The sequence below is a fragment of the Podarcis raffonei genome, chromosome 13, assembly GCF_027172205.1.
Source record: "Podarcis raffonei isolate rPodRaf1 chromosome 13, rPodRaf1.pri, whole genome shotgun sequence".
NCBI lineage: Eukaryota > Metazoa > Chordata > Lepidosauria > Squamata > Lacertidae > Podarcis > Podarcis raffonei.
Genome location: NC_070614.1, coordinates 54,097,182 through 54,118,394, shown reverse-complemented (window position 1 = coordinate 54,118,394; position 21,213 = coordinate 54,097,182). Strand labels below are relative to the sequence as shown.

The window sequence follows — 21,213 nt, the reverse complement described above, 5'->3', positions numbered from 1 at the left end:
CTGTGAACCACCCTGATACCACCAGATAGAAGATGGATAAACTCCATTAATATTAATAATAGTAATAATAATAATAATAATAATAATAATAATAATAATAATAATAATAATATACACCAGGGATTCCTCCTGCTCTCAACTCACCTGGATCTGACAAGGCAAGCATGCCGTGTTCCCGCCTACACAGGAGGAAAAGAGAAGCACATAAGAACAGGACATTTGAGGAGATTTGAGGTGTGAGGTGGGCAGTCAGAGAGCTGGAAGAGACCCAAAGAATCATCGGGTCCAACCCACTTGTAAAAGTACCAATTCTGCCAATCGGAGTGATCTCGTGGCGATCTCGTAGGTAAATGTCTTCCCAGTTGTTAAGGGAGTTGCATACTAATATCAATGCCTTGCTCCTCTGAAACCCCCTCTCTCCTGTTGCCCTGAGCCCCCCAGTGCCCGCAGGAGGGAACCGGACCCCCTCACACCCTTTGTGCGTGCCCTGCCCAATCCCATACCTGCTCCTCCGCTGTCGATAGATGCAGACGCCTGTCACCACCATCAGGATCAACGCGAGAGGAACCAGGACTCCGATGAGGATGACTGTCAAATTGTTGTCATCTGGATGGGTGTAGGGGGGTGGAAACGGGAGGAAGAAAGAGGGGTGGATTAATCACCGTATTTTTCACTCTATAAGACGCACCAGACCACAAGACGCACCTAGTTTTTGGAGGAGGAAAAGAAGAAAAAAAATATTCTGAATTACAGAAGCCAGAACAGTAAGAGGGATCTGGCTTCTGGGATTGCCGCGCGAAGCCTCTTCAGGGCAGCGGGATGAAGGCTCCCCCTAACCGGGAGAGGCTGCGCGCAGCTATCCCATAAGCCAGGACAGCAAGCGGGATTGCAGTGCCTCTTGCTGTCCTGGCTTATGGGATAGCCGCGCGCAGCCTCTCCCCCCAAGAGCCGCACACGTGCCCCATGCGGCTCTTTAAAGGGAGCGCTGAGCAGAGCCTCCCGCCTGCATTTGCACCATAAGACGCACACACATTTCCCCTTACTTTTTAGGAGGGGGGAAGTGCGTCTTATAGAGCGACAAATACGACAATGGCCTGACAGGTACTCTGTGTGTGTGTGTGTGTTTTAGGGCAGGTAGCGGCAGCATCTTAAAAAGCAGAGACATCACCTTGCCAACAAAGGTCGGCATAGTTAAAGCTCTGGTTTTCCCAGTAGTGATGTATGGAAGTGAGAGCTGGACCATAAAGAAGGCTGATCGCCGAAGAATGGATGCTTTTGAATTCTGGTGCTGGAGGAGACTCTTGAGAGTCCCATGGACTGCAAGAAGATCCAGCCTCTCCATTCTGAAGGAAATCAGCCCTGAGTGCTCACTGGAAGGACAGATCCTGAAGCTGAGGCTCCAAGACTTTGGCCACCTCATGAGAAGGGAAGACTCCCTGGAAAAGACCCTGATGTTGGGAAAGATGGCGGGCACAAGGAGAAGGGGACGACAGAGGACAAGATGGTGGGACAGTGTTCTCGAAGCCACCAGCATGAGTTTGACCCAACTGCGGGAGGCGGTGGAAGACAGGAGGGCCTGGCGTGCTCTGGTCCAGGGGGTCACCAAGAGGCGGACACGACTAGACGACTAAACAACAGCGGCAGGGACTTGTTACCTGTCGAGGGGGATGGGGGCTGTACATCGTAGGCAGTCTCGCAGTAGGTTCCGTTGTATCCCTCCGTGCAAACGCAGACGTAGCCGAGGGAGGTGTCTAAGGTGTCCTGACACACTCCCTCATTCTGGCAATTGTTACGGAGGCAGGCGCTCTCTGCAAAGGAAGAGACATGTGTTTTTGGGGAGGGGAGAGATCACCGTCAGTCCACATCGTGGCCCACCCAGAGATGGGAAAAGTGTTCTGTTTCCAAATTCTGTCACTGTTCTACTCTTTCAGGTCTCCCTGTTTCCACATCAGCCGTCGACTTTGGTTTCAAGGGCGATGGCACCGTCACAGGTGCCACGCAACACCCGTGCATAAATCAATCTTTCAGGGCGGCAGCAGCACCCAGCCTTTGGAACTCCCCGCCAATTGACTGATCAGTCAGGCTCCTTCGCTGCACCCCTTTCCGGCGCCTGCTGAAAACGTGCTCATTTCGGCCGGCCAAACCGAGTATGCAGAATGTTGATGTGTGTTTTAATCCGGTTGGATTAAATCCGTATAGTGTATTTTATAGTATGGTGTATTTTATAGTATAGTGTATTTTAAAATTGGGGTTTCAGAGTTTTTAGGGGTTTTTATAGTATAGTATAGTGTATTTCAAAATGGGGTTTCAGAGGTTTTAGCGGTTTTTGAATGTTTTATGTAGTTTTTCAATTTCATTGTTCTGTATGGGACAATGACAATAAATATATCTATCTGTCTGTCTGTCTGTCTGTCTGTCTGTCTATCTATCTATCTATCTATCTATCTATCTATCTATCTATCTATCTGGGTTTCGGGGGCTTGTATTGGGTGTCCAACTCTTACAATTTTCTGATAAATATCTGGCAGCCCTTCAGAGGGGAAATCCTATCCCCTCTCAGTCTCCTCCAGGCTAAATGTACCCAATGCCCTCAACCATTCCTCTTGAGGCTCACTTTCCAGGCCCTTCAGCATCCTGGTCTTCCTCCTCTGCACACCTTCCAGTCTGTCAGTGTCCTTCTTGAACTATGGTGCCCAGAACTGGACACAGTACTCCAGGTGAGGTCTGACCAGAGCAGAATACAGTGGCACTATTACTTCCCTTGATCTAGATGCTATATTCCTATTGGTGCAGCCCAGAATTGCATTGGCTTTTTTAGCTGCCGCATCACACTGTTGGCTCATGTCAAGTTTGTGGTCAACCAAGACTTATGTTCTTATGGCAACGAAAACAAGGTGCTGGAGCGACTCCCCTAGGAAGAAAAGTCTGCAGCATTTGGGGGGTTTTAGTTTGGAGAAAAGGCAAGTGAGAGGCAGTGTGAAATAAGTTTTTAAAATTATGCCTGGGCCTGAGAAAGCAATGCAGAGAAAACAGCTTCCTCCCTCTCTCGTAACACTGGAATTTGTGGAAATTTGTGCTGGCCACATGACCCGGAAGCTGTATGCCGGCTCCCTCGGCCAATAAAGCAAGATGAGCGCCGCAACCCCAGAGTCGGTCACAACTGGACCTATGGTCAGGGGTCCCTTTACCCTTTACCTTTAAGACTGCCCTTGATCAGGACACTAGACTTCTGTTGATGCAGCCTAGAACAGCATGAGCCTTTTTTGCTGCTGCATCACGTTGCTGGCTCAACCCTCTCCTCCCACCTCATCCCTAACCAAGCCTTTCTCACCTCTGTAGCATCCGCGGGTGAAGTTTACCACGGCGCAGACATCCCCCTTGGCGCAGGCCACAAGCTCACAGTCCAGAGTCTCCGTATTGCGACAGGTGCATCTTTTGGAGCAGTCCTCCGTTAAGAAAGTGTCGTTGATCTGGGGAGAAACCGGGGTGTGGGGAGGAATATCAGTGCCACTCTGGGAAAGCAGCTGGCCACACTCTGCAAGAAGCTGTATTGGCACTGCCAAAACCGGAAGGGACCATGCACCAGAAACTGAAAACCTTTGCTCAAAACCATTTGGCACTCGGCCAGTGATTTCATGCCTCCCTCCGCTCGCTGCCTCCTTCCTTCCTTTAACTTTCATCAGCTCTCTCCATCTTTCTGCCTTCCATCTTTGCGGCCAACTCGGGAGGGGCCCTCCAGCGCTGCTGCAACAACCCACACCACCAACCAGATTCCTCTGCCAAGGCGCCCAGAGAAGCCTGCACACCTTGCCCGGCCGCCGTCCAGAGCGCTGGAGGAGAGCCAGGAGAGTGGGCAGGCAGGCAGGCTCCTAGGCCCTCTGAGCCAGAATGGAGAGCTGTGATTTTTGAGGCCCTGCATCCATCCTAGCCAACCTCTAGGTCATGGGTAGGCAAACGAAGGCCTGGGGGCTGGATCCGGCTCAATCGCCTTCTAAATCCGGCCCGCAGATGTTCCGGAAATCAGCATGTTTTTACATGAGTAGAATGTGTGCTTTTATTTAAAAAGCATCTCTGGATTATTTGTGGGGCATAGGAATTCGTTCATATATATTTTTTCAAAATACAGTGGTACCTCGGGTTACATACGCTTCAGGTTACATACGCTTCAGGTTACAGACCCCGCTAACCCAGAAATAGTACCTCGGGTTAAGAACTTTGCTTCAGGATGAGAACAGAAATCGTGCTCCGGCGACACAGCAGCAGTCGGAGGCCCCATTAGCTAAAGTGGTGCTTCAGGTTAAGAACAGTTTCAGGTTAAGTACGGACCTCCAGAACGAATTAAGTATTTAACCCGAGGTACCACTGTATAGTCCGGCCCCCCACAAGGTCTGAGGGTCAGTGGACCGGCCCCCTGCTGAAAAAGTTTGCTGACCCCTGCTCTAGGTACACCCAGGCTTGAGTCTCTCCCTTAACCAGATTCACAGCGGCTGATCCGTTGCGTCCTGCTCTCCTCCTGCGGTTTCCAGGATTCAGAACCACACAACTGACCGGCGGCAGCCGGGGGGTTCCTCCCTGTTCCTCCCCGCCTACCTGATAATACTGGTTGTTGTCAGTGCAGCCGCACTGGTTGTAGGGGACGCTGTCCAGCCCGCTGAGGACGTAGCCGGGGTCACTGGCGCAGCCCTCCACGCAAGGGGCATCGCACTCCGACTGGGCGGCCATGTTGGCGCAGCTGTCGGGGCAGGCAGTCATGCATGATTTGTAGGTGGTGTGAGGTGGGCACGAGATCTCTGCGGGGGACAAGGTGGGTGGTAGAAGGTTTAAAAGAAGAAGAAGAAAAGCCTCTGTCGGAATTAAATGACAATAAAGGGGATTCCAGACAAACCTGAGGACGAACTTTCTGGCGATAAGAGCAGGGGAACGGACTCAATCGGAGAGGATCTCCTTCCTTGTCATTTGAACCCACTGGTCTGGGCCCTACCCTCGGGTGTGGGGCCTGGACGTGGCCCCATGCTCCGGACATGGGGCCCTCGGCCGAGGGGTAAGGGGTTGTGAAGGAGGAGAAATGGAGGACAGCTCCGGCCCCAAGGGAGGCTGTTGCGCATCCCTCTCACGAGGGGAGGAAATAATAATAATATTTTTTTTATTTATACCCCGCCCATCTGGCTGGGCTTCCCCAGCCTCTCTGGGCGGCTTTCAACAAAATATTAAAATACAGTAATGCATCAAACATTAAAAGCGTCCCTAAAAGCCTTCAGATGTCTTCTAAAAGTCTGGTAGTTGTTGTACTCTTTGAAATCTGGTGGGAGGGAGTTCCACAGGACGGGCGCCACAGGTTGCTTGCTTGCCAACCTCAGGGTTTCGGAATCCCCACCTGCCCGGGCACTTGGCATTCAGGCTACCGGGAGTTTAGGGTTGGCGTTTCAAGAGACCAGAGCGCTTTTCTGAGGTCTGGGGGAGACTCAGCGTGAGTGTGGCGTGCTAGGCTGCAGATTGGACTCAGGAGTGCTACGGAAATGGCCTTTTTAAAATTCCCCTAATATTGGGGGGCACAGGAGTAAGCAGAAGGGTGGCAGCAGCAGCAGCTATGACAGTGCAAGACCGGCTGGCAGCATGGCATGGCTGTTGTGTTGCAGCTGGGCAAGGAAGGGCGTGTGATAGGTTCTTTTGGATGGGGGATTCTCTTACCGCAGCCCGTCTTCTGCCTCCAGGCTCCCAGCGTGACGCCCTCCTCCTGGCAGAGCTTGGCATACGCATCGTAATCTTGGCATAAGAGCTCAGTGTCGCCCATGAGAGCGCAGAGGTCGTACACGCAGTTCCTGGGGTGTGGAGAGAGAAGGAAGGAGGTGGGCTCTCTTGCGCACAAATGCGCGCTTGCGTCAGCTTGCACGCGGACGCGCTCCCTTCCCAGCCGCCCGCCCACGCCTGCGCTCTGGGCACACTCACTCTTGGAAAGGGCTGGGCGACAGGACGGCGTGGCAGGCAGAGAACGGCCCCTGGGGGTCAGAGAGGGCCCCACAGACGCCCGTCCCGTTGACAGATATCAGCTGCTCCGGGGTGCAGGCGATTTCAAAGCCGGACTCGACTTCATCTGATGGTTCCTCACGCCTTTGTGGGGGGAAGAAGAAGAGAAGGAGTTTTCCCCTCTGTATATTTGGGTGGATGTCTCCCTGCTCTGAGCTGAGAAAGACAAACGCTCCCTGTTCCTTTCTCCTCGTAACATAAGAAGAGCTGCAGGATCAGACCAAAGGGGCCCCTTTTAGTCTATCCAAACTCCCATATGACCCAGCATCCTGTTCTCAAAATGATCTCAAATTATAAATAATAATAATAATAATAATAATAATAATAATAATAATAAATTTTATTTATTCCCCGGCCAAAGCCAGGCTCAGGGCATCTAACACCAATAAAATCATACTAAAAACATAATAGGGGAAGGGGGAATGAAACCCAATGTAAAATACAGGTTGAAATGCAATTTAAAATGCAGCCTCATTTTAAAAGTGGCCCATAAGGGGAGGGAAACATAAGGGTCAGACTGAGTCCAAACTGAAGGCCTGGTGGAACAGCTCTGTCTTGCAGGCCCTGTGGAAAGATGTCAAGTCCCGCAGGGCCCTGGTCTCTTCTGACAAAGTGCTCCACCAAGACGGGGCCACTACTGAAAAGGCCCTGGCCCTAGTTGAGACCAACCTTGCGACTTGGGACCTCCAAAGTGTTGCTATTTGTGGACCTTAAGGGGCATACCGGGAGAGGCGGTCCCGTAGGTACGTGGGTCCTAGGCCGCATAGGGCTATGGTTTTTCCTCTGTTTTGCTCAGCATAGTGTTATCAGAGCCCTGGACCCTGTCTGCTAACAGCAAGGTCTGGTTCTCTAGGGAGTTTGAGACCCAGCTCTCTGCTTCTTGTTTGGAGACTAACTGCTGAATGAGGGAGAAGCCATGCACGACAAGTACTGTTTTTGGGGGACAGGAAACTGGCGGGTGTGGAGGACTCCCTGGTCCTGAATGGGGTAACTGTGCCCCTGAAGGACCAGGTGTGCAGCCTGGGAGTCATTCTGGACTCACCGCTGTCCATGGAGGCACAGGTCAAATCTGTGTCCAGGGCAGCTGTCTACCAGCTCCATCTGGGACGCAGAATGAGACCCTTCCTGCCCGCAGACTGTCTCGCCAGAGTGGTACATGCTCTGGTTATCTCCCGGTTGGACTATTGCAATGTGCTCTACGTGGGGCTACCTTTGAAGGTGACCCGGAAACTACAACTAATCCAGAATGCAGCAGCTAGACTGGGGACTGGGGGCGGCCGCCGAGACCACATAACTCCAGTCTTGGCTCCCTACATTGGCTCCCAGGATGTTTCCGAGCATTCAGAGTGTTGGTGCTGACCTTGAAAGCCCTAAATGGCCTCAGTCCAGTAGACCTGAAGGAGCGTCTCCACCCCCATCGTTCAGCCCGGACACTGAGGTCCAGCTCCGAGGGCCTTCTGGCGGTTCCCTCCCTGCAAGAAGTGAGGTTACAGGGAACCAGGCAGAGGGCCTTCTCGGTGGTGGCCCCCGCCCTGTGGAACACCCTCCCATCAGATGTCAAAGAGAAAAACAACTACCAGACTTTTAGAAGACATCTGAAGGCAGCCCTGTTTAGGGAAGCTTTTAATGTTTGATGTATTACAGTATTTTAATATTTTTTGGGAAGCCGCCCAGAGTGGCTGGGGAAGCCCAGCCAGATGGGCGGGGTATAAATAAATTATTATAATATTATTATGACCTGATGCGAGGATGGCTGCCAGACTCCCTTTCTCTGCTGGGGACCTTGACCTCCCAGCTGTTCCCAAAGGTGTTGAGGCTCCGGGTCCACGTTCTGTCGGGTTTCATGTACTCGTTGTTCCGCTGCCCGTCGTAATTCCCGCAGAGCCCTCCCACGTAGTTCCGATAGGTGCTGGGGAGGACGATCTCTGGGTGGGGTGGAGAGAAAGAGGGGTGAACGCAGTGCCCAAATGGGGCAGCCCTAGACCAGTTGGGGGGGGGACAATCTTTGAGCCTTCCACATATTCGGTTTTTGCACCGTATTTTTTGCTCTATAAGACGCACCAGACCACAAGACGCACCTAGTTTTTGGAGGAGGAAAACAAGAAAAATAAATATTCTGAATCTCAGGAGCCAGAACAGCAAGAGGGATCACTGCGCAGTGAAAGCAGCAATCCCTCTTGCTGTTCTGGCTTCTGGGATAGCTGCGCAGCCTGCATTCGCTCCCTAAGACGCACACACATTTCCCCTTACTTTTTAGGAGGGAAAAAGTGAGTCTTATAGAGGAAAAAATACGGTAATTTTTTTCTTTATTGAATTTTACAAGAAAAGAAAAAGAACCAAAGAACAATACATAACACTGTAAACACGTTTATATAGCTTTCCAAAATGCAGACTAAAAGACAAGAGAAAAGTAGAAGAAAAATACTTTTCATAACCAATATTACCAAAGTCATGCTTCAAACATTACAATATCCTAGTTAAAATATTATAAAAGACTTCCACCGCATTCACTGCACGTCTCTTAGTTATCTTGCTCGCCTTTACATCTGTCCTTCAATCATTTCCCTTCCTTAGGTTCTTTCATACACATATTCAGATTTTGAAAGCCTTTACTGTACTCAACGCCTATTCTACAACTTCGATGTGCAGCCATTTATGTGCAGCCGTACCTTGGAAGTCGGACGGAATGCGTTCCGCAAGTCCGTTCGGCTTCCAAAACGTACAAAAACCAAATTGCGGGTTCTGATTGGCTGCAGGAAGTTCCTGCAGCCAATCAGATGCCACGGAAGCCCCGTCGGACGTTCGGGTTCCGAAGGAACGTTCGCAAACCGGAACAATCGCTTCTGGGTTTCCGGTGTTTGGGAGCCAAAACGTCCGAGTTCCAGGGCGTTCAGGATCCAAGGTACGGCTGTTTTCATTTGATTCCTGCACTGCAGGGGGTTAGAGTAGATGGCTCTTGGGGGTCCCTTCTAACTCTAGAATTCTCTTGTTTTTAACTATTTTAACGAAATAGTTTGCCAGTTGAACAGTTTTGCCTGAGCTGGGTGAAACAGCACCCCTGCCCTTAAACCCACTCTGAGATGCTGCCTGCCACTATAATGAATTGAAAACAATGTTGAAATATACATTTACCGTATTTTTCGCACCATAGGACGCACTTTTCCCCCTCCAAAAATGAAGGGGAAATGTGTGTGCGTCCTATGGTGCGAATGCAGGCTTTCGCTGAAGCCTGGAGAGCGAGAGGCATCGGTGCGCACCGACCCCTCTCGCTCTCCAGGCTTCAGGAAGCTATCCGCAAGCCTTGCAAGCCCGGCGGGAGTTCCCGCGGGTTCACAAGGCTTGCGGGCAGCAGCCTGCAGCCCCGGCGAGTGTCCGCAAGCCTTGCGCGCCCGGCGGGAGCGCGCGAGGCTTGGCGCGGCAACCTGTCGCCCGAAGCACAGGGAGCCCACCAGAGGGCTCCCCGTGCTTCGGGCGAGTGTCTGCAAGCCTTGCGCGCCCGGCGGGAGGTCCCGCCGAGCGCGTGAGGCTTGGGGCGGCAGCCTGTCGCCCGAAGCATGGGGAGCCCTCCGGAGGGTGCCCCGTGCTTCGGGCGAGTGTGCGCAAGGCTTGGGGCGGCAGCCGCGGCTGGGGGGGGAATAATTTTTTTTTATTCATTTCCCCCCCAAAAAAAGAGGTGCGTCCTATGGGCCGGTGCGCCCTATAGAACAAAAAATACGGTATATAGAAACCAGAGGTCTCTCTTCTTGGAATAACAGGTTTGGAATTGCCCAAGAAAGATGTTGAATTATTTTTGTATGCCACAACTGCTGCTCGTATTTTGTTAGCTAAAAAGTGGAAAACCCAAGAATTACCAACGATAGAAGAATGGCAGATGAAGACGATGGATTTTTTGGAGCTAGCCGACCTAACCGGAAGAGTCCGCGACCAGAAGGAGGAGGAGTACCAGGAAGAGTGGATGAAATTTAAGGATTATTTAGTTAAATTAACTGGAAACAGCTTGCAGATACTTAATTGGCTTAGGACTTTATTTATGTTAAGTGATGAATTAATATGTTTAATTTCATAAGGTGAAGATTTAAGGATGTTAATGTTTAAGTTAAATTTTATCAGAACTGTGATGTGGAAAACCGTTAAAAGGACATGCAATGAAATTCAACCAAGGGGATGCAAGGAAGTCACTTAACAATGTTGATAAGTGTCATTTTCAATAAGGCTATTATTTATATTTGTTTGTCTTATGTGTTTATTTATAATAGTGTGAAAACCAATAAAAAAAATTTGGGGAAAAAAGCGATGCTGCCTGCCAGAGTGGGTGCGAGGCTAAGTTTGTGGCTTCTGGCCCGGCCTGATCCTGATGTTCCTGAGCGAGCCCCATTACCTTACAGGAGGGAGGGTGCAGCCCCTTCTCCCCTTGTGCTCATTTGATCCTCACCACCAAAATCCTGGCCGTCGAAGTAAACGGAGAGCCCAAAGTCCGTTTCCACGCAGATGGTGCGGCCTCTCTGGGTGATCTGGAGCCCGTCCCGGGGCGAGTACGGGGTGCTGACCATCACACCGTTGACCTGGAAAGGGCAATCGAAAAGGCGGAAGATTTATACGATCTGAGGAGAAGCCAGAGTATGTTGAAAAGCGAGATAGATATGAGATATACCGTATTTTTTGCTCTATAAGACTCACTTCTTCCCTCCTAAAAAGTAAGGGGAAATGTGTGTGCGTCTTATGGAGCGAATGCAGGCTGCGCAGCTATCCCAGAAGCCAGAACAGCAAGAGGGATCGCTGCTTTCGCTGTGAAGCGATCCCTCTTGCTGTTCTGACTTCGCTTCGCTGGAGAGGAGCGGCGCAGATTCAGAATATTTTTTTTTCTTGTTTTCTTCCTCTAAAACTAGCTGCGTCTTATGGTCGGGTGTGTCTTATAGAGCGAAAAATACGGTACATGAGTAGAATGTGTGCTTTTATTTAAAATGCATCTCTGGGTTATTTGTGGCGCATAGGAATTCATTCATTCGCCCCCCCCCAATATAGTCCATCCCCCCACAAGGTCTGAGGGACAGTGGAGTGGCCACCTGTTGAAAAAGTTTGCTGACCCCTGCACTAGAACTTCTGGGCATCCCATTAAGCCGCATGTTGGACGATTTAGGACAGATAATTAAACTACAGAACTCCCTGCCACCAACGTAAAGGTAAAGGGACCGATGACCTTTAGGTCCAGTTGTTGCCGACTCGGGTTGTGGCGCTCATTTCGCTTTATTGGCCGAGGGAGCTTCCGGGTCATGCTTCCGGGTCATGTGGCCAGCAGGACTAAGCCGCTTCTGGCGAACCAGAGCAGCGCACGGAAACACCGTTTACCTTCCCGCCGGAGTGGTTCCTATTTATCTACTTGCACTTTGACGTGCTTTCAAACTGCTAGGCTGGCAGGAGCAGGGACCGAGCAACGGGAGCTCACCCCGTTGCAGGGATTCGAACCGCCGACCTTCTGATCGGCAAGTCCTAGGCTCTGTGGTTTAACCCACAGTGCCACCCATTGCCACCAACATAGATGTCTTCAAAAGAGGACTGGACAAATCCATGGAGGAGGAGAGGGCTATCAGTGGCTCCTAGCCAGTGGCCCTTCTCCTCCACAAATCTGTCTGATCCTCTTTTAAAGCCATCTAAGTTAGTGGCTCCAGTGGCACGGAGTTCCACAGTGAAACTCTGCACTGCAGAAAGATGGACTTCCTTTTATCTGTCTGGAATATTCCAACGTCCGGCTTCTCATACGGCATCCGTGTTTAAGAGCAGGAGGAGGTGGAAATGTGGGCCCTCATTTGCTCAGGGGCCAAGTGATCTGCCGGAAGGGACCCCCCCCCAAAAAAAGCCTCGCAGGGTTTTCCACGTCTCTCACCGCCATCTTCCTCCCCTGCAACAACTGGATGCTGTAGCCGTACACCTCGACGTAGACCTCACGCAGGAAGGAGAAGCTCTGGAAAGGGAAGCGGCGGCGGTTCCTGCCTGCCACAGAGAGGGGTTCGAGAGACTCCGGAAGGTCACCCAGGGTCCTGGTCAAGGTGTAAGTGGAGCGCCCCTGGAAGTGGTGTGCGAAGTTGTCGAAAGTGTTGTAGTGGGGGTCTCCGGAAATCACGCACTGGTGGAATCCTGGGACGGAGGAGAGCCAAATTAGGAAAGTAAAAAGTTTCGGGTGAGCATTCTGCACATGCTCAGAGGAAACGTCCTTACTGTGTCTTGAGGCCAAGCCATTGCATTGCTATTTTTTTAATAATAATAATAATAATAATAATAATAATAATAATAATAATAATTTGTTATTTATACCCCGCCCATCTGGCTGGGCTTCCCCAGCCACTCTGGGCGGCTTCCAACAGAACACCGAAATACAATAACCTATTAAACATTAAAAGCTTCCCTAAACAGGGCTGCCTTATGAAGTCTTCTAAATGTCAGGTAGTTGTTTATCTCTTTGACATCTGATGGGAGGGCGTTCCACAGGGCGGGTGCCACCACCGGGAAGGCCCTCTGCCTGGTTCCCTGTAACCTCGCTTCTCGCAGTGAGGGAACCGCCAGAAGCCCCTCAGCGCTGGACCTCAGTGTCTGGGCAGAACCATGCGGGTGGAGACGCTCCTTCAAAATGATAATTGGGGGTGGTGGAATGCAAAAATAAATTTAATACAACCATGATATCCCTAAATGTAAACCATATTTTATTATATAAGAAGGAGCGCAGCCCTAAACTGGTACCATCCAGGTATCTCGGATTGACATTCCCATCAGCCCCACCTGTAAAGGTAAAGGTACCCCTGCCCGTACGGGTCAGTCTTGACAGACTCTGGGGTTGTGCGCCCATCTCACTCAAGAGGCCGGGGGCCAGCGCTGTCCGAAGACACTTCCGGGTCACGTGGGCAGCGTGACATCGCTGTTCTGGCGAACAAGAGCAGCGCACGGAAATGCCGTTTACCTTCCCGCTAGAAAGCGGTCCCTATTTATCTACTTGCACTTAGGGGTGCTTTCGAACTGCTAGGTTGGCAGGCGCTGGGACCGAGCAACGGGAGCGCACCCCGCCGCGGGGATTCGAACCGCCGACCTTTCGATCAGCAAGTCCTAGGCGCTGAGGCTTTTACCCACAGCGCCACCCGCGTCCCTGGGAGCCCCACCTGTACTTTTTCTCAAAAATCTGAAGCCTATATCACTGACAACCTTTCTGGGTGAATATCGGCAGGATTTTCAATTCCTGACAAATACAGTTTTCTCCCTCCGTAATAAGGCCATGGCGTTCTCGGAAGCAGCCATTTCTTCCGGAATCACAGCCCTTTTTGACAAGGCCCCCATTGCAGGGGAGATTCCCCCAACATCTCTGCCAACCAATGGGCACCTATGGATTCTCCTTGTTCTTGGCAACGCGGCATCTTTCTCAGCACCACCACCAGTGCCGTGTTAGGCTTTAGGTAAAGGGACCCCTGACCATTAGGTCCAGTCGTGGCCGACTCTGGGGTTGTGGTGCTCATCTCGCTTTACTGGCCAAGGGAGCCAGTGTACAGCTTCCGGGTCATGTGGCCAGCAGGACTAAGCCGCTTCTGGCGAACCAGAGCAGCGCACGGAAACGCCGTTTACCTTACCGCCGGAGCGGTACCTATTTATCTACTTGCACTTTGACATGCTTTTGAACTGCTAGGTTGGCAGGAGCTGGGACCGAGCAACGGGAGCTCACCCCGTCGCGGGGATTCGAACCGCCGACCTTCTGATCGGCAAGACCTAGGCTCTGTGACTATGCTACCACTCAGTGGATTTGTAACTGGCTGACTGACCGAACCCAAAGGGTGCTCATCAATGGTTCCTCTTCATCCTGGAGAAGAGTGACTAGTGGGGTGCCACAGGGTTCTGTCTTGGGCCCGGTCTTATTCAACATCTTTATCAACGACTTGGATGATGGACTCAAGGGCATCCTGATCAAATTTGCAGATGACACCAAACTGGGAGGGGTGGCTAACACCCCAGAGGACAGGATCACACTTCAAAACGACCTGGACAGATTAGAGAACTGGGCCAAAACAAACAAGATGAATTTTAACAGGGAGAAATGTAAAGTATTGCACTTGGGCAAAAAAAATGAGAGGCACAAATACAAGATGGGGGACACCTGGCTTGAGAGCACTACATGTGAAAAGGATCTAGGAGTCTTGGTTGACCACAAACTTGACATGAGCCAACAGTGTGACGCGGCAGCTAAAAAAGCCAATGCAATTCTGGGCTGCATCAATAGGAGTATAGCATCTAGATCAAGGGAAGTAATAGTGCCACTGTATTCTGCTCTGGTCAGACCTCACCTGGAGTACTGTGTCCAGTTCTGGGCACCACAGTTCAAGAAGGACATTGACAAACTGGAACGTGTCCAGAGGAGGGCAACCAAAATGGTCAAAGGCCTGGAAACGATGCCTTATGAGGAACGGCTAAGGGAGCTGGGCATGTTTAGCCTGGAGAAGAGGAGGTTAAGGGGTGATATGATAGCCATGTTCAAATATATAAAAGGATGTCACATAGAGGAGGGAGAAAGGTTGTTTTCTGCTGCTCCAGAGAAGCGGACACGGAGCAATGGATCCAAACTACAAGAAAGAAGATTCCACCTAAACATTAGGAAGAACTTCCTGACAGTAAGAGCTGTTCGACAGTGGAATTTGCTGCCAAGGAGTGTGGTGGAGTCTCCTTCTTTGGAGGTCTTTAAGCAGAGGCTTGACAACCATATGTCAGGAGTGCTCTGATGGTGTTTCCTGCTTGGCAGGGGGTTGGACTCGATGGCCCTTGTGGTCTCTTCCAACTCTATGATTCTATGATTCTATGATTCTATGAACCCACAGCGCCACCTGCGACCCCATGAGTTAGGCTTTAGGTCTGGACAATTAACACACAATAAACGCCCTAACGCAACATCACCACCGAAAAGAGAAACACGGATGTTGTGCTGCTTGGAAAGTGATGGGGAGAACTACTTGAAATGTGTGGGGTGAATGAATGATCAACGGGAAGACCAGTGGGTGCAGAATGCCATGGCGAGACTCCTCACGGGGTCCTTGCTGCGGGATCATATTCACCTGGTGCTATACCAACTGCACTGGCTCCCGGTGGAGTACAGGGTCAGGTTTAAGGTGCTGGTTTTGACCTTTAAAGCCCTTCACGGCCTAGGACCCGCATACCTACGGGACCGCCTCTCCTGGTATGCCCCACGGAGGACCTTAAGGAGGAGATAAGGGACGCTAGCGATAAAGGAGGCTGCCTGGGAAGGGGGAGGTAAAAGCCCATGGATCCTCAGGATTTTTGCATTGGGTCACCCCAAATTCACCATCCGATCACATGTCTGTGGCCACAGCATGAACCACAAAAATCTTACATCCACTGTTTCGTTCAGAATATTTTTTTCCTTGTTTTCCTCCTCTAAAAATTGGAGTGTCTTATGGTCAGGTACGTCTTGTGGAGCGAAAAAATACGGTAATCTCCAAGGGCAGCCCCAGAGTAGAGTGCATTGCGGTAGTCCAGCCTAGGCAGCCGGAGAACTACTTCCTTTCCCAACGGCTGGATAGACTGACCCTGGACTCACTGCTCTCCCAGTTCCCCCCTCTCCGCCATCTTAGCCACCCCCCCGCTGTCGCCACTTCCCACTCACTGGTTGGGCGGCAGTAGTGAAGCCCCGCGGTGCTGAGGGTGCACACAGACCCATCCAGGCACCGGAAGGACTGGCAGGTGATCTTCCCGTTCCCGACGCAGGTGCAGCGTTCGAGGCAATTGGCCGTCACCCAGGTTTCTCCAGGCTGTAAAGGCAGAGGGGAGGCAGTTAGGGGGCTGCGTCAAGACCCATCCCCAACTCTGCAAGGCAGGTGTTATGTACTGAGTTGAACAGGATCCAAAATGCAGCAGTCTGATTGGTCCTAGAACAATAGGATTCAGAATGCAGCAGTCTGATTCGTCCTAGAACAATAGGATCCAAAATGCAGCAGTCTGATTGGTCCTAGAACAATAGGATCCAAAAGGCAGCAGTCTGATTGGTCCTAGAACAATAGGATCCAGAATGCAGCAGTCTGATTGGTCCTAGAACAATAGGATCCAAAATGCAGCAGTCTGATTGGTCCTAGAACAATAGGATTCAGAATGCAGCAGTCTGATTCGTCCTAGAACAATAGGATCCAGAATGCAGCAGTCTGATTGGTCCTAGAACAATAGGATCCAAAAGGCAGCAGTCTGATTGGTCCCAGAACAATAGGATCCAGAATGCAGCAGTCTGATTGGTCCTAGAACAATAGGATCCAGAATGCAGCAGTCTGATTGGTCCTAGAACAATAGGATCCAGAATGCAGCAGTCTGATTGGTCCTAGAACAATAGGATTCAGAATGCAGCAGTCTGATTGGTCCCAGAACAATAGGACCCAGAATGCATCAGTCTGATTGGTCCGCAGGAGCCACCCAATCCAGCTCCAGGTGGAAGTGAATCCGCAACCTGATTGGCCTACAGGAGAATCCCAGAATTAGCCAATCACGCGGGACCCATTGTGTAAATAATGTATATAAAGCAGACATTCTGGGGGAACTTCCATTCCTCCTCACCACTATGAGCTGAATAAAGAGCATGAAATCCACTCTTGACTCAGAGTATATTTCAGCAGGTCATGTTTCTCCCATCGCCCAACGGAGGCTTGACCTCAAACCATCACGTTTAATAAATGATCCGCAGAAGCTATTGCGTGAGTGGCAGGTTCTTTGTTATCTGGATTTATTCATTCAGCTTCTCTTAGGAACATCAGCCCGACGGCAACCAAGCCCCATGTTCCGGACTACTATTCCCATCATCCCCAGACTCTTAATCTGAGGGTCCTGTGTTCGAGTCCCATGCTGGGCAAAAGATTCCTGCGTTACAATTCTACGACTGCCGGCCGGCTGCTGCAACCATGCCGGGAGTCCCCTTCCACTTACGTTGTAGTACTCGTTCTGGGTGCTCAGGCACCCGCAGTCCCGCATCAAGACGCAGCTGTCGTCGCTCAGCACGTAGCCCCGGTCGCAGGCACACCCCTCCACGCAGGTCGTGGGGCGCTGGCAGCTGGCTGGGGCGTAGAGGTTGGAGCAGGTGGCCGGACAGGGAGAGGAGCACTCGGTGTAGTGGCTGTGAGCCGGGCAGGGCAGGGCTGCAGGGGAGGAAGGGGGAGGCGGGGAAGAGGAGACAGCGGCTGTTAGGAATAGAGGTATTTTCTACGTACAGCAACAAAGGAAGAACATATAGCGTGGCTCTTTTAGGTGCTAATAGGTTGCTTTCCCCCGCAATCAGCTGGGAGCATAAAAAAGCAGCGGTTTGCTATGGCACCTGCTCCTTACGTTGAGAGCACTCTTATACTGCAGCTTTCCTCCCAAAGAACCTTGGGAACTGTAGTTTGTTCAGGGCGCTGAGCTCACTGAGCTACAATTCCCAGCACCCTCAACAACAACAAAAGTTTTTATTGATTGAATCTATACCCCTCCCTCCCAAAAAAACCCCCTGGGAACTATATTTTATCAGGGGCAATGACCTCACCGAGCTACAATTCCCCACACCCTCAACAAAAAAAGTTTTATTGATTTATTGATTGGATGTATACCCCTCCCTTCAAAGAACCCCCCCTGGGAACTATATTATATCAGGGGCGCTGACTTCACCAAGCTACAATTCCCAGCGCCCTCAACAATTTGATTGATTGAGTTACAATTAAAAACATGGTTTCACCCAGTGATCTCAGGGGTACCAGGCACAGTATCCTTCAGCCCCCAAATGCCTGGGTTATTTCTACGTTTCCTTGTATTTCCCATGACCGTTAAAAGTGTTTTAATAGTGCTTTACATGTTCTATGGGGACGTGACCGTTAATAGTACTAGACCATCCACCAGTGCCCAGGATCTACAATAGTAATTAAAAGTTGATCCCGTACAGCGAAAAAGGTCCCCTGCCATTTTAATTAAAAGATTCCTGTTCTTAGGTTCTGCTTCTGCAATTGCTTCCGGCTTGGCACTGAGGGTTCTCTGTGAGGAACCCCTTTAGCAGGCCATCAAACAGCCCTGAGCTTGCAAGCCTCTGGAGGGAGGTCTCCTCACTGTTAGAATTCCTGCTCCATGATTGCAGTCATGGGATTGTTGTCTATCACAGGACGGTATATGTTTTGACTCCAGGAGACAGGATGTTTGTGTTCCTGTGTTCCATGAAGTGGGACTATTGTCCTTTGTTCTTTTTCTCTTTGCCGTCTGATGCTGCTAGAGAGAGAGGAAGCCATGTTGCAGTGCTCCGTGTGTGTTTATATGTAAATAAAGTAGATTAGCCAAAATGCTAGGGACGCAGGTGGCGCTGTGGGTTAAACCACAGAGCCTAGGGCTTGCCCATCAGAAGGTCGGCAGTTCAAATCCCCGCAACGGGGTGAGCTCCCGTTACTCGGTCCCTGCTCCTGCCAACCTGGCAGTTCGAAAGCACGTCAAAGTGCAAGTAGATAAATAGGTACCGCTCCGGCGGGAAGGTAAACGGCATTTCCGTGCGCTGTTCTGGTTCTCCAGAAGCGGCTTAGTCATGCTGGGCACATGACCCAGAAGCTGTACGCCGGCTCCCTCGGCCAGTAAAGCGAGATGAGCGCTGCAACCCCAGAGTCTGCCACGACTGGACCTAATGGGCAGGGGTCCCTTTACCTTTACCTTTACCTAGCCAAAATGCTGAGTTGCTAAGGTCTGTCATGCAAAAACTGTGCAAACTCTGAAGAAAGCTTATGAAGCTCCCGATCGATCGACCAGGAGGGAAGGAACATGCCAGTCGGGCATGTGTCTCTGCCAGGGTCCTACTCGAGTGTAGGCTGAACTCCTCACTCTCAGTGTGAGCTACTTTGGGGGGCCTTTGACTCACGGCAGAAGGTGCTGTTCCTCCACGAGATGTTATCCACGCCTTGGCTCTTGCAGGCCTCCACGTAGGACTGGATGTTGTCGCAGAGCACGGAGGCCATGCCCTGGTACTCGCACATGTCGTACAGGCAGTTCTGGAAGAAGGGCTGGGGGTCGATGGTGCCGTGGCAGGGCTGGTACTTGGGCCCCAGGATCTCACGGCACTGGCCGCGAAGGCGCTCCATCTCCTGGGCCGAGCAGGGGGGTTCCAGGTCCTCGCGGTCGTCTGGCTGGCAGCTGGGGGCAGAAGGAGGGAGCGAGGGTGTTGTTTGTTCATTTTACATCTAACAGAACCGTAGGGTTGGAAGGGACCCCCAAGGGCCATCTAGACCAACCCCCCAGCAATGCAGGAATGACAACTAAAGAATTTGAACCCCACCTATTCTCCCCCAAGGAGCTTAGGGGTTCTCCCCATTTTATTCTCACAACGACCCTGCAATGTGGGTAAGGCTGAGGGTGACTGGTTCCCAAGGTCCTCCAGGGAGCTTCGTAGTGGACATGGGGAGATTCGAACCCTGCTCCCTCCCAGGTCCTAGTTTGACCCTCTGACTGATGGGATGGGGAAAGAACTGGTCTGGGAAGAACTTAACTCGCCCATCATTAATCACACAACATAGATGATAATGTAGGGGAAAGCTTTCTGTCAAAGAATCACAGGGTTGTTGGCAGGGACCCCCGGCGGTCATCTAGTCCAACCCCCTGAAATGGAGGAATCGCAGCTAAAAAATCCCTTGCAGATGGCCACCCAACTTCTACTTAAAGCAGAGAACCACCACCTTCCAAGGAAGTCTGAAACTTCTTCCTAATGTCTAGTCAAAATCGCATTTCTTGTAACTTTTAAGCCATCCTGGAGCAGGAAAAAACAAGCTTGATCCATCTTCCGTGTGACGTCCCTTCAGATTTTTGGAGATGGCTAACCTATCCCCTCTCAGCCTACCGTTCTCTAGGCTAAAGATACCCACCTCCCTCCACCGTTCTTCATCAGGCCCTCAATCACCTTAGTCGCCTTTGTGGCAGCCATTTTGTTTTTCGTCACCGCCACAGCGGCCATTTTACGACTGCCGCCCGCGGCAACCTCCTCAAACCCCTCGCTGTGCACACGGGCCCTCAAAGGCAGCCCAAGGGAGTTAATAATAATAATAATAAATTTTATTTATACCCCGCCCATAGCTGTCAACCGTCCCTTATTTGGCGGGACAGTCCCTTATCCCAGCGCCGTGTCCCGCTGCTATCCCTTATTGATGATGTCCCTTAAATTTCCCGGTTTTCAAAGGAAGCAGCTCCTCTCCCTCCCTCCCTCCCTGCCGGCCAGGGAGGAGGGAGGCTCCAGCTGTGTTGCTTGGCTGTGTTGCTCACCCAATAAGGAGCCTGAGAACGACTGGGGGGTGGAGCTTGCATGCCTTGTGCCAATCAAATCGGCCGCGTTGCCTGGGGACTCGTCTTTGCTCAGCGCTTCCCAGCGGAGAGGTGAGGGTGGTTTTCCTTGCTGCATCCCCTTTGCCGGGTTGCTGCGCTGTGGGAACCACTGCTTGAGGCTTCGTTTGGCTGCAGGCTGGGCTTTCTGCCTTTGGCTTGGAGGGGCTCAGAAGTTGAACATACCTGTGCCCTGAAAATCCCTTATTTTGGCTGCTGATCCCTTATTTTTTAGGCTGCTGGTCCCTTATTTTCAAATCTGTAAGTTGACAGCTATGACCCTCCCCTCCCCGGCCAGAGTGCTCTAGGCCGCGCCATCGAATGCCCCTGCCTCCTCACCCGGGGTCAGCGTCTCCTGGTGCCTTCCAGCTGTTTCCAAACTGACTGGCATTGGTGGCCAAGTGTCCGTTGGGCATCAGGAGGTCGTCTCCGCTCTGGTTGTTGAAGCTGCCGCACATCCCACACACCTGGGGACGGGAAGGAGGTTGTTATGGCCTTTGTGCAGGACGCATTAAATTGGCAACGAGACGGAAAACCAGGGGATCCAGAAATCATTTAGACTTGGAGAGAAAAGCAGGCTCTCCAAGTTTCCCATGGGTTTCTGATAGCTTTAAGGGACGGGTTTTCACGGGGGGAGATGGTGGTGCTCAGGATGATAAACAAAGGAAAACTGGTCAAAAAAAGATGGCGAGGGGGTTTCAGATGGGGAAGGGGCATGCGGCAGGGAGGAGGAGAGGGTCAAAGGGAGAGGTGGGTTAGGTGATGAGCTGCATATGGAGGAAAAACTTAAACACATTGCAGGATTCCCAAAAAATAGGCCAGAGGCTACTGCTACTGAAGGCAAGGAGCATAATGGTC

The 21,213-nt window shown here is 51.3% G+C and overlaps 1 protein-coding gene across 1 annotated transcript in view; it reads right to left on the bottom strand.

Moving 5' to 3' along the window:
* The window catches only part of ZAN (zonadhesin), a 74,643-nt gene that overhangs the window by 2,197 nt on the left and 51,233 nt on the right, over positions 1-21,213 (bottom strand). Inside the window, exons 23-36 of the mRNA XM_053360480.1 lie at positions 20,695-20,822; positions 18,908-19,179; positions 16,972-17,180; positions 15,671-15,815; positions 11,906-12,156; positions 10,457-10,586; positions 7,763-7,949; positions 5,947-6,108; positions 5,689-5,819; positions 4,591-4,790; positions 3,332-3,470; positions 1,656-1,808; positions 504-606; positions 145-179 (exon numbers count right to left, since the gene is read on the bottom strand). Coding sequence (XP_053216455.1) covers positions 145-179; positions 504-606; positions 1,656-1,808; positions 3,332-3,470; positions 4,591-4,790; positions 5,689-5,819; positions 5,947-6,108; positions 7,763-7,949; positions 10,457-10,586; positions 11,906-12,156; positions 15,671-15,815; positions 16,972-17,180; positions 18,908-19,179; positions 20,695-20,822 — 2,245 coding nt within the window. The remainder of the gene's footprint in view (positions 1-144; positions 180-503; positions 607-1,655; positions 1,809-3,331; positions 3,471-4,590; positions 4,791-5,688; positions 5,820-5,946; positions 6,109-7,762; positions 7,950-10,456; positions 10,587-11,905; positions 12,157-15,670; positions 15,816-16,971; positions 17,181-18,907; positions 19,180-20,694; positions 20,823-21,213) is intronic.